Genomic DNA, 13,771 nt, shown 5'->3' on the forward strand with positions numbered 1-13,771 from the left:
ATTTTAGCTGTTTAAACGAAGTGAGAGACTGTAGACAGAACAAAGAACCAACAAATTCACAGCATCTTCTACATACAGTGAACTTACATTCCAATTTTTACAAAGTGAGAATTACTCTAGGATGGGAACTTGAACAAAAATAGAATGAAGTCTTCGGTTTCAAGTTCCACATAATAGAAAAGATTCAGAGTAAATTTAATGACTGGCTGGTTTTACCAGTTTTGACCATACTTCCTTCTTAGTATCAAGTCAGTTAAGGTTATGTTTCATCAACAAAATAAATAAATAAATAAATGGTATCTGGAAAAGACTAGGACAACAGAAGAAATAGAAACAAGGAATACTATATGAGGATACATAGAACATTTGCATAACATTTATAAACACAGTGGGCCAATATTGCGCTCTATTTTTTGCACATTTGTACTTATTTAAACAAAAAATAAAATGCAGACAGCATATACCACATATTTGGCATTCTCTGCAGCAAAATGAAATAAACTTCTGATAAACTAAGAAGAGTACTCATACATACAATATTCAAAGCCATGAGACTTGTTTTCATAATCTCTTCTAAAGTTTACTTTCAAAACTTTACTTTTACTTTCAAAGTATTCATTAACTTACTAGCCAACAGCACACTAGAATAACCAGTTGCTTCTTATTACCTACAAATAAGCTATCTTTTAACCACATTTATGTAATAGCCATCTGAAATGAATTTAACAGCAAAGGCACTTTTGCAACCCAGAACTACTCAACTGTGGTACAGAAAGAGGACGTTTGCCCTTAGCTACAATTTATGTCTATAATTGTCTTATTAATATGCCATGTTCCCAGTTTCTCTACAGAATAAGTGAAACTTGTTTTGTTTTTATTTAATTGCTGCCTTATCTCACAAGTATTTCATGGGCTTACAACGCTACAATGTACAATACACCACTACTCATCTAGCTAACAGCAACTCAAAACACTAACGAATTAGAAAAACTAGACACAGCCTTCAAAAAGCTCACACTCTTCCCCTGTAATTACCATTTTAATTATTTTCAGCTTCATCTCTGCTACACAGTCCACCTTAATTATGTTTCACCCAACCTCATTTTCAGAAGTCATCATTAGTCAGTCCTACTGAGTACTTCCCATTTAAAGCTTTGGCCCCTTTTTTTAGTCTTGACAAATGCAGCATAGTCCTTTTACCAGATCTGCTTCCCATAAGGATGGGTACTTGGCTAATACCTTAAGAGAAATACTACATTAACCACTCTATATTTTAAGTCAGACAAAGGACAGCTACTACCTAGAAGCTATAGTCTGCTAAAAGTAAAAAAGAATAAGTGCACTTTGCTTTATGATCTTGTTCTTCTGTTTGGCAATGTTCTCTGCTTTACTATCTTGTTCTTCTGATTGGGTACATCACATTGGTTAGTTTCATCAAGGCAGCTTAAATATCTCGATATATCAAATATTCTGAAATTTTATTAACTCCATGATTATTTGCTATGTCAGTTTTCATTACAGTAGCTAAATAAGACCTCATATGGCCTTGAGATTTAATAAACAGTACTGAATAAGCAGCATGCTAAGTCACAGACTAATAGAACAAACCCAGTTTCTGACCATCTATAAATCTCTAGGAGTTGGTAACATACAAAGTCAACAAAACATACTAGCTATCACTGGCACAATGGATTAACACATGGCCCTGCAATCACAATAGAGCTGACCCCATGTTTGGGGCTGGGTGTTGTGCAAATAAATATGGCAGTGTTTGAAACAATATAACAGTCATGAGAAAGAGCACAGCTCAATACATTTAACTCTATATTACCAGTATTTGTTCATGGGAGCCACGGTAATACATTTTGCTGTGTACATTCCAATAAGCACTGAGGCTGTCCAAGCATAAAAGCTGCAGAGAAAAACAACAATATTCAGCAGATTCCACGTAGGCTATACGACAGATCTACTATAAGCACTGAAATGCAATTAATTTTATAATACTATTTTTTAAAGAAAACTTCTTGCTAAAAAGCATACTGTTAAAGTGCACACATTCACACACACTGATCAGAAGCAATTGGGGTGGGGAGGAGTAAAAGGGCATGCTTCACTACCAGAATCCAAACATGTTTTACATACAGACTAGCATAGGAAATGGCAATTTGACAAAACTACTAGAAATCATAGCTGCTACACAGATTTCAGTCTTCCGGTGTAATGTTTATCAGCAGATCAAAGTTAGCATTTGATTGGTTAAACTATGATGTTGAAAGGTATGATTCACTTAAAGCCAGTCTTTTTTGGTTCTACTTTACTTAAATATGAAGAAAACTTAAGTAAAATGTAAGAATTCACAGTTTTTCCTAGTTTTCTTTGGAACTGCAGACTACGTCATCCCAAATGTCAACTGCTAGCTTCACTTTTTAATCAGTTGGGAAAAAAACACATTACCTTGTAAATTACTTTTGTAGCATCATTTAGAATTGAAGGTTTCCAGTTCTCATTTGTTGTCTAAAAGTTTAAAGGGACAAAAGTCATTCCACGATGTACCTTAGTTATCATACCTGTGGTTTTATACTGTTCTTTCAAGCACAGAATAAATCACTTTGGTGCTACCAGATTACAGAAGTCAACTTCTCTAGACTGCACATACACAAGTCAAAAGCCAATACCAAATTTGTGAGTTTCTTTTAGTTCTCAACTCCTTATCCTACCCATTTATAGAAAACAAGTTAGCTGAAATACCACATTCTTCATCATGATGTAACATCTGCCTTAATTTATCTACTGGACATGGAAACAACCTTTCCTATGAAACTAAACACACTCACTTTAAAATGTCACTTGGAACATAAGAAGAAATCAATTGTCTCAAAAAAGTATGATGTTTCTCAATAATCTTGCCTTCTGCTTGTACAAACTTCAAGTACTATTTGCATGAAGAAAAGATTACCTTACCCTCCATATCCATATTTCAATTGCTTTATATTAAATGCATGACTTATCCCTTCTGGTGCCCAATCAAAGATAAGTAAATCAATAACATGAACATATGCATGCATACAAATATTACCAATAAACTAAGCTCGCGCAATGTCATTCCCAAAGAAATTGGACACTGTGGATCTGTAATCTGAAAAAATAGAAAAAAAAAAGCTATTTAACCCTATTCATTGCACACTAAGAATCGTTTCATTAAAACTGATTGAAATCTTGAGCTGTTTTCCTCTGCTTAATTATTCTTGTTGAAGCATTCAGTTGGGTCAATACCAATACGGCTGCAGATTAAAGGCTTAGGAATTCAATTCTGAAATTTTCTTTCAGGTTTTAAAACCTCTGTATAGTAAAGAACTGAAGAACTATCAAGTACCATGTCTCAGTCAGCTATATGACTTTCTGATTTCCATTTGTCCCACCACTTTGAATACAGTATCTCTAAAAACAGTTCCAAAATAGCTTACGGTAATGTTTTATGTCCAAAGCTGCATGTAGATAGGAAACAATCTCATTACAAACTGCTTCACCTGTTTCCAGGAAGCTGGAATGGGGACAGAATACTATGTAGGTATTTAACTTCCTGTTTTCCAACTCATCTAGAAGTCCACAAGTCACTGCTGTTTTGAATTTCAGTCTTCACAATTAAAAATTCTGTACATCAACAGCATGTGTTAACGTATGACAAACGGTCACTACACACATTTAGTGAGCGAGGCACCACCAGGCAATGCAAAATACAGAGTACCAACTTCACATTTCCAAAATATCACTGGCTTTCGGTTGTACCTGAAGTACTTCATTCAAAGACACACATAAGAAGCCACAATAAAATTTCAAGGTGGTGGTAAATAATGGTTTATCTCTGAGGACAAGACTATAATGACTTCACTAGAGTCAAACTTCAAATGGAAAGCATGCTCCAGGTACTTACATCATCTTCATATTTAACATGAATGCCTGTGATCTTGACTTGGACATTTTTTATAACTTGAGTTGCAAGCTTTTCCAAGAAAGTATCCTTCTTCTCCTCCTTTGGTTTATCTGGAAAATAAAAGAAATAAATAAATAGCATTCAGTGAAACAAATACACATTGAGTTTAACCACACTAACTGCTACTCCAACATAAATTTCATGCTTATTCTAACATGAATGCCTAGCACTTGAATTTTTAGCTACTTAGATTTTTTTTTCCTTTTCTGTACATCCATATTGAAAAAAATGTAGTATTAGTTTTGTGCATACACACAACTGTAAGAACATTTATTTCTAAGTTTCATCGATAATAGCGGAGCTTACACTAAGTTCCAGTTTGATTAAGATAGGCCTCTCCACTCCCTCCAAGGCAAAAGCCCTTTAGAAGCTTCTCAGCAACGAACTAGGAGATTCAGCAAGAAAACAGATAAATAGCTGTAATTTAGCACAAAGTACCCTAAAATACCCAGGTGAAGATGATGCTTACAATAATAAAGGATTGGTTCGTTTGATCTTCTCACAGGATATTCGAAAAGATTAAACAGTTTACATACCATAAATGAAAATGTAAAGACACTATGTGAAAATATTCTTGTTCTTCAGTAGTGAAATCGTACTGTGATCATTTAAGCTAAGTTCGTAAGTTATAAATTTGTAAGGACTAAACACAAGTGTATTGCATCCAGAGAGTAGATAACCAGCAACAAAAAGCTCTATGTTCTGTTCCAATAAATAGGGGAAAAATAATCAGTGGATGGAGATGCAAGACTAAGAGAAACTAATACAAACAGCATGCAAAATATGAAGAAACAAAAAACAACAACCAAAGTCATGTTTTTACCCACCTTTTGAGTGATCACGACCTTTAAAGGGTCTCTTAAAATGCTTTTTATACTTTTTACGCTTACGTCCTTTTTTTCAGCGCAAGCAATTTTTTGGGAAAAGCATAAAATCCAAGTTAGCAAAGCAGAAATGCAAGAAACTTAAGGAAAGACAGAAAAAAGTTTAGCTTGTCAAAGCAGAATGCCTTAGTAAGCTCTCATTAAAAGCTTTTAAAGAATTTCATAGTTGTTAAGGAAGCCATCAGATACTCTTCATAACACAAAGCATCATTTTCCATCCTTCTTGTACATGTGGATTCACTTTCATGAAAGCAACTGAAGCCTTGCCTTTTCTTTTTCTACTTAATGCCAAAGCCTCACTAAACCAAGTAGCCAGTAACAACCTGAGATTGCACTGTGATCAAGGGCCCTGCCAATTATAAGTCAAGGCATTAAATTCACATTTCCTGATTCCTTACACAACATCCCAGGAGTTTAAGGAGTTACAAATAATCACCAGGCTTATTAGCAAATAAACAGACTTTTTAATGAATTCATTTCAGATCTCCAATGTACAAAGCAGACATGAAAGCAGAATTATGACTACTTATTAGAACCCTAGTGAATATCTTTTTCTGTAATCCAAGCATTTATTTAATGACTTCAGGCAAAGGCATAATTGTCGTAACTATACACTTAATAGAATATTCATATAGGAAAAACATAGAAGTCAAAATCCAGATGAGGCTTGTACCATGCAAGTGCATAAACTCCAAGTTAAGACACTCATGATGAATAAGAAAACCCAAAGAGGACTTTTCAATAAGATTCTCACAATAATTAAAAGCAGGATATGAAAGTAATTGGAATGAATGACAGCTGAAACTGACCAAAAAATGCATAAAGAAATAATTTCATGTAGAACTATTAAAGAATTATAAAATTATAACATTCACTTACAAATTACAGTCAAAACAATCATAACCATTCCACAAGTTAAGTTAACAGGCTATTTTTTCACATTTCTAAAGAAAAACAGTTTGATGAGTTACATCATTTCACTCCACCCTTCTGTCCGTAAGCAGAAAAGAATTTAGCAGTAGGGCCTGTACTTAACTTTACCAGGTTTTAGCACAAGAAGGGTGTATCCTACTAAAGTAGAATGGAAACAAGCACAAAGGCCAATTTAACTTAGGGGAAGAGTTTTGTTCTTTTATGTACTTTGCGCATTCCTTCACAGAAAGGAGGAAGTGCCAGCCAAGACTTCAACTTGTCCTGTATGTACTTACAAAGTGGCCACTCTACAAATAAAAAATAAATAGGCTAAGGAGGGAGAAGAAAAGCTAAGCCAGTATTTTAATGCTGAAGCAGAACACTGTCAGCATTTTATGACACTCTTGAATTTGAAACAGATGATAGATAGCTATATAAAAGGCCTCCCAGTCTTCTTCAACAGCCTTACTCTCCTAAAGTTTCTGCATGAATCAAAAATCATGAAAATCTTATTTCTAAAATTACTGATATTCATACGCTAACCAAAAATGTATTGTTTTCTCATTTCCACATTTAGCTGCTTTGGGTTTTGTTGTTGCTGTTTAAGCATAAAGCTGCAATTAAGCATGCATACCCACCAGGCTTGGTGTCCTTGTAAATCAGACTTTCCAACCCATACAAGGAATCTTGTGAATGAGCACCTTGGTCCATATGGCAGCAAATAACCAAAAAATGCATTTTGTTTAAAAGAAGGAAATTAGCCCCTGCTTTCATGTTACGTTCAGCTCCTGGGTTAACACTGAGTTCATAAAACTCTCATCAAGATAGCATTAACACTGTAGTACCCAACAACCAGAGCTGCTTCACAAATACCTAATTTCAAAGACTGTATTCAAATGCATATCACATCATTTTCTGTTTACTTCTATCCAGCAAGAGACAAGAGTTTCAAACTTTGGTCTCTCTATATGAATATTGATGCTCACAGACTTAAATAGCTTGGAAAACATAAAGAGTTCAATTTCTGATAGCAGATCTTGCTATTACTTCTCTATCACGTTACAGTAACCACACAGAGACATAACCATTTTGTTCAACACCCAAACTGTATTGTTGAAAGTATCTCTAGAACCACCCTACTGAATTAATTCTTCACACATTAACATCAGTTGAGTACTAATCAAATGAGGAAATACAGACAAGAATTCACAGTTCTGAAAACACTCCATTCAGTTATTTCCCAGATTTTTTACCAACTATTGTGAACTAGCCTACTAGGTTAAACTCTTTTTATCCCATTGCCCTTCATCCTATTGCTACTGATGCAAAGAATAACAGCTTAGGTATGGCTATAACCAAGGTCCAACTTCTACGAACGCTCCTTTGCTTCTATATAAAGTGGCAGTTGCAAAATTCAGCCACTCAAGTAGCTTAGTTCACAGATAGTTTCTGATTTACTAAAGACAATAAATAAAACAGGGTTTATTTCTGCACTTTATATAGATGGCTAAATTGCTGCATAAAGGACTGCAAATGTGTATTTCAAATTAACAAAATAGGAATAAGACAGCAGAGTGTCCTGAAGCTGGAAAATAAAGCAAGCAGAGAAACTACAATGCAGACTATCTTTCCCCAAGTATTCTAAGGACAATTTCATTTATAGAAGCTTTTCCAAGGCCAATGACTTGCATCATTATTATTTTCACAGGGACGCATCTTATCAACTGTGATAGGATTACCTCCTATCACACAAAACCTTCAGTAATCATCTCTTTACTCTAACATATGTACTTACCTGTCATCCAGTCATCAGTTCTGCACTTGGTCTGTGTTCAAAGTAACCTAATTTATATCATTACTCTAATATATGCATTTGTTATGATAAAAAATAAAACAAGACTAACCAGTCTGTAATGCTGAGAACTTCTTCACAGTGCAGTGAGGCAGCACTGGCACAGGCTGCCCAGAGAGGTGGTGGAGTCTCCTTCTCTGTAGGCATTCAAGACCTGCCTGGACACCTACCCGTGCAACCTGGGCTAGGGAGCTGCTCTGGCAGGGGGGGGCAGGACTTGATGATCACTAGAGATCCCTTCCAACCCCTGCAATTCTGTGATTTTAACCCATTATTTAAATTTTCAATGATCTAGATCAAAACTTTACTTAAAGTTTACTGACTTCAAATTGTCTTGATGAGGAAATAAATAAAGAAAACAGTCTCATTTCTTAAGCCAGTCCCAGTGCAGTATCATAAAATGGCTTAGCTCATCAGGGACCTCACAGATCACCCAGCTCCGTCCCCCTGCCATTGGTAGGGTTGCCAGCCACTAGATGAAGCTGCCTGAGATCCCATCCAACTCAGCCTTGAATGCCTTCATGGACAGAACACTCGCAAGCTCTCTGGGCAATCTGTTGCAGTTTTTTACTCAGTATTCTGTGTAAAAAATTTATTCCTAACATGTAACCTAAATCTCCCCTTGTTTCTTAAAAAGCCATCTCTCCCTTGTCCTGTCAGTATCAGACCATGCCAAAAGCTGGTCCTCCTCCTCCTTGTAAGCTCCCTTCAAGTTCTAGAAGGCTACAATGAGGTCTCTCCAGAACCTTCTCTTCTCCAAGCTAAACAAGCTCAACTCCCTCAACCTCTCCTCATAGGAGGTTTGCTCCAATCCTCTGAGCATCTTCATTGTCCTCTTCTAAACCCATTCCAACAGCTCCACATCCCTCCTGTTCCTCCTTAATCTCTCTACCATCTCCTTGAGCTATGCCAGTACAATCCATACCACCATACATCATATATCTTCCAACACACAAAAGAAACCAGCAGAAACTGAAGGCACTATTGTTGATAGTTTTTTGTGAAACATATTAAACCTTTCTACTTCCCTTTAACTTTCTTCTAAGCAAAGAATGACTTCTCACGTGCACCTGTACAACATTATTCAACATCCATAACCGAAATTCTAAAGAAATAAACATTTGCCACATGAGAAGCAGTTGCTGTCTTTGGTCCTGTTCCCAAAGAGCTTCATGAAAAAAACAACAAAAAACACACCAGATAACTAATTTCTCATTTTCAACGGACAAAGAAATGGTAAACAAAATGAGTAACACTTCTTAAGCTTAAACTAAAGAGGAAAGAGTCTTTTTAAAGCACTGTAGTTAAAATTAGCTAGACACTTAAAATGTTCTGAATCGATTACAAATCAAGATTTCACTTCCACAGCACAATAGATCCCCAGATTCCATCAGAGGTTTGCATTACTGGCTCGGTACCTTTTTCAGCTGCTTTCTGCAAGGCTTCCTCAATTCTGGCCAGCTCCTTTTGTTTATTATCTTGCAAGTATTTTTCTTCCTTCTCTGCATCATACTTAATGCCTGTAAGCAAAGTTGGGACAGTATTACCCTAAATTTCAAATTATGTAAATGCATAATTATCAATGTGCACTATATTGAACATTATGTTGCAAAATGTCATTTTAAACAAAGGCTATTCTAGTTGCTGAAACCTCCATCCTGCCTCTGAAACTGGTATTTTAACACAGTGGGATACAACAGATAACATCTAAGCACTGTTTTACAGGAGTACCTTTCCATGTATAATGAGGCACTTAAATGTGGTGTGCACTGTGTAATGCAGGTTCTGATTTCTGCTACACATATAAATGACATTCCAGAAATTTTACTTTCCTTATTATAACAAAGCATCTGATTTCACTGAAAGTAAGCTAAATTCTCAGATCTTCTCCCTCTCTAAAAATCAGCTGTAACAGAATTACCACTTTTGATTGTTATTAGGAGCAGACTGCGTCCTGCAACAGCTAAAAGGTCTAAACTGTACCAGAAAAGTGGTCTCAAGACAGCACACAGCAAAGGAAACATGTCTGTTAAACTGAACTTAAAACAAATGGATACAAGCAAGACTTTCCATTACAGCAACAAGTGCTCTTCTTGCACACTGCTCTTCCACTCACTTCCCTGCATTTGTCTAGAAACTCCCCTGGGGAAGCTGAGTGTAAAAATTATTACATACTTACTTTAATGGCACCTTTAGATACTTACCTCTTTGATTATTTTACTATGTCGAGAAGATTACTTACTTGCTCCAGGGACTATAAGAAGATACAAGCCTTCTAAAGTTGCAACAACTGCTTCACCATACAGGTTCTTCCAAGGAATCTTCAGAGTCAGTTTATCTGCATGAAGCAGATAAAAGTTACCTTAAACAAAAACCTACGCTGAATATATAATGAAGGTCATTAGTTCTCTATCTTCACGTTTATGAGGAGAAACTACATGGGTACATCTTTCATAAAGCCCTCAGAGTTCAAAAATATATGCAGAGAAAACACAAGCAAGAAGATGCAGTTTTGAATCTAAAGACTTCGGATCAAAAACTGAGATTGTGAGTAGATTTTAATTCACTGTTATGAATGTGATTTTCCCAGGGAAGTATGAGAAGGAACAGAATATATCTATCTCCAAAAAACACTTCCTTTGAAAAAGCAACACAGACCTCAAGGGGAAGAATTTTTAACATGTACCTAAGAGTGGCTGAACACTTGACGCGTCTGCCAATTTTTCAGCAACCTTACTTAAGCTCTTCATATTCCTTATCTACCCTTTGAAGAGTCACACTGATTCTAGTTCCACTGAACAGCTCCCTTAATCATCCATGTACCTGTGGAACACTTTTCAGATATTGTTTCACAATCAGCCTATAAAATTACACAAACAGGGTTACCCAATGAACTTTTTATCATTTATGTAGGGCAGCCAAATTAGACATCTACACTAGCTTTAACAGCACGTACTATTACATAGATCACCTAAGAAATCTCGATAAAAGAAATGTAAAGGAAAGAATGATCCTGAGGCTTGTACTCAAACTCCCATTTTATGATTTAACTTACCTATCTGGCCAACTCTGACTCTGAAAGGTACATCCAGTTCATTCTGTAAAAGAAAAGATTGAACAGATTCCGGTATTGTGAAGGGAACTTGCTTCATACAGCAGAATTATCATCCTGACTTCTCTTAAAACTCTACGCACAAAACTGATGTTCCAGAACAGACAGTTCTCAGTATGACATAGATATAATTAACCAATGTTCATGTGAACATGGGAATCCATAAACACTGCTGGGCTTGTCGAAAGCCAAAAAACAAAGGAGTTATACATTTCTAGCAGCTCTTTAATACAATATGATAATGCTTTGCTCCATAGGTTACTTGAGAAGTAAAGTTTCATCTACATGTGAGAATATAATTTGACATTTTTGCTCAGTCATCCCATAGGTCTTATCTTTTTGATAATCAGTACAGCACTTAGAATTTACTAATAAGTTTTTAAAATGTCAGTAATAAGTTCTTTGGAAAATGCCTGACAATCATCAAGAACTTTACAGACTCAAATCTGAGGAAAACATGACACGTGAACAATTATTAGCACCAATTAAAACCTCTTGAAGGATCTCATCAACCTAGCGTACCAACAGGAATAAAACCACCAGTTAAGAGAGAAAATAAACTGGAAGATAAAAATAAAGAAACAAAAGATAAAACTAAAAATTAAGACAATGATTTAACTATTCTTACAGTAAAAAACCAATTTCTAGCTGGTACCACCTGCTGTGAGTTTTATAGCAATAATTTGGTTAGTGTAAGCCTGAGAAAAATGCAAGAGGTTGTTAGAGAGTTTAGGATGTAGTCTGTCATCTGACATTTTAAATTATGATTGAGAAATAGGATAAAGCAGGAGAAATGCATCAGGAATAATTCATTAACATTGCTATTCCAAGTGTTTAACAGCATAAAAAAATAATATTAATGGCAACTGCCACATTATATTTCTCTTTACAGTTAAGGTCACACAAAGTGAAACAACATCCTCAAAGGACAAAATATGTATTCCAGAGTAACACTTCAGCATTTTGTGACCAAATAAAATCTTTTAACATATTTTGGGATTAAAGTTATTTATCTACTTATTATTTTTCCAAGGTGCATAGGAATCCATTTGTAATATAAATACACACAGATTTATTTTTAGAATTCTTACACTAATATTGGTTCATTTAGCATTAGCTGTAGCCTATATTTGACAGAGGTTTGATAAACTTTTATTTTAATGAAGTGCCTTCTTTCTGGGACTAAGGAAAAAAAATTGCAAGAATAACACTAAATGCAATTATTTGCTCCAGTCTACCTTTTGTAAAGGGGTTTCCTTACTTACATATGAAATATATCATACTTATCAGAAATTAAAAGCTAGTTATATTCTGATAGGAAAACTTAAGAGAAAAACAAAAATGATCCAGACAGCAGCAGCAGACAAACTACAAAAAGATGAAGTTGTATCGCAGCACATACCTTTAATTCCTTTTTCAATAAGCTCTCTAAATGCTTCTCTAAAAATGGTACTCAATACTAACCTCATTTTAATTACTTTTGAAAAAATATCCATCATACTGCAACTGTAAAGTAGTCAGAAATACCCCTTATTTTCATGTTTACAACTTTTTTCATCTTTCCTTGAGAAAACTATAACCATTTTCATACATAACAACTAGATCTGTAATCAACCATGACATCACCATAAGGAAGATTTACATACAAATTAGATGGTATTTCCTTCCTTACCTACTTCCTTCTTAACTGCTGTATTATAAAGCCCTAAACAAAAATATCTTTAAGTACAAAGTTACTAGCAATGGGTAAAAGAGGCAAGTAAATGAAATTTCAGAACGACGAAAAAAACAGTGATGTCAAGCAAAAATTCAACATGTTTTGCCTAATCTTTCTGAGTGAAGTGTGAAGCACGCTGAAGTTTGTGGTAGTAATAATCTTTCAGTAGTACAGCACACAATAATCAACGAAGGCTTTCTCAGACAAGAATCTGGGTACTTATTGGAAGCTCTTCTTGTTTTTCCTCCACTGTTACTCCTATTTTAAAAGGGACCAAACATTTAAATAACCATGTTACATGGTTAATCAGTATGTGCATACTAAATTCAGACTGTACACATCCCAAACGTGTCATCCTTGACAGTTTTAACTGAGAACCAACTTACCAGTTGGTATAGTCATAAACATAAGCCTCTAATTCATCAACAGGTGAAACCTCTTCTCTCCTCGTACCCACATCTATAAACATAGCATCACAATCTCTCAGAGGACTTCAGTCAACAATCTGCAGGAGTCAGGCTTTAAAAATCCATTTATTCAATACAAGCAGAGAAAAAAGAACATGCAGACCTATGCATACCAGTTATTCCTAATTCTGAACCACACAACCATCTACTGCTTGAATACACAAGTGTTAAACCCTATGGAAATCTAAACTATGACTTTATGGTATTACGATTATGAAGCAACAACCACAGAAGAAATTAAGATCTTTAGCTTGTAATGGAAGACTAAAGCAGTAACAGAAGTGTACAAACATTTTAGAGATCTACTATTTCAAGCTTCACATATTAGGACAGATGATATCTATGTAGAAAAAAGGTGGAAAAAGACCTTAAAGATCATCCAAACCATCCACCAACACATCACCAATATTGCCTACTAAATCTTGTTCCTCTGTAGAACACCTATCTTTTCTTGAATACCTACAGGGATGATGACTTCATCACCACCCTGGGCAGCTTGTGCCAACACCTAAACACTCTTCCTGAGAATAAACTATTCCTAGTATCCAACCTGAACTTCCCCTGGCACAACTTAAGACCATTACCTCTTATCCCATTGCTGCCACCTGGGACAACAGGCAGACCCCCAGCCAGCTACAACCTCCTTGCAGGGAGCTGCAGACAGCAATCCATGATCCTCCTCTTTTCCAGACTGAATCATACCAATTCCGTCAGCCACTCCCCATAAGAATTGTGGTCCAGTGCCTTCACAGCTTTGTTGCCCTTCTCTGGGTACACTCCAGGACCTCAATGTCTTTCTTGTAGTGAGAGGCCCAACACTGAACAATGCTTGAGCT

General features: G+C 35.7%; 1 protein-coding gene across 1 annotated transcript in view; it reads right to left on the reverse strand.

Annotated features, from left to right (window-relative positions):
• VPS13C (vacuolar protein sorting 13 homolog C) overlaps positions 1-13,771 on the reverse strand; it is an 85,056-nt gene that overhangs the window by 69,903 nt on the left and 1,382 nt on the right. Inside the window, exons 3-11 of the mRNA XM_065733521.1 lie at positions 10,695-10,737; positions 9,882-9,977; positions 9,058-9,159; positions 6,426-6,488; positions 4,819-4,884; positions 3,932-4,041; positions 3,077-3,136; positions 2,455-2,514; positions 1,832-1,912 (exon numbers count right to left, since the gene is read on the reverse strand). Of these exons, the coding sequence (XP_065589593.1) occupies positions 1,832-1,912; positions 2,455-2,514; positions 3,077-3,136; positions 3,932-4,041; positions 4,819-4,884; positions 6,426-6,488; positions 9,058-9,159; positions 9,882-9,977; positions 10,695-10,737 (681 nt within the window). The remainder of the gene's footprint in view (positions 1-1,831; positions 1,913-2,454; positions 2,515-3,076; positions 3,137-3,931; positions 4,042-4,818; positions 4,885-6,425; positions 6,489-9,057; positions 9,160-9,881; positions 9,978-10,694; positions 10,738-13,771) is intronic.

Source organism: Cyrtonyx montezumae, unplaced genomic scaffold (genome assembly GCF_038088225.1).
Source record: "Cyrtonyx montezumae isolate F1298 unplaced genomic scaffold, pur_monq_1.0 scaffold_17, whole genome shotgun sequence".
Taxonomy (NCBI): Eukaryota; Metazoa; Chordata; class Aves; order Galliformes; family Odontophoridae; genus Cyrtonyx; species Cyrtonyx montezumae.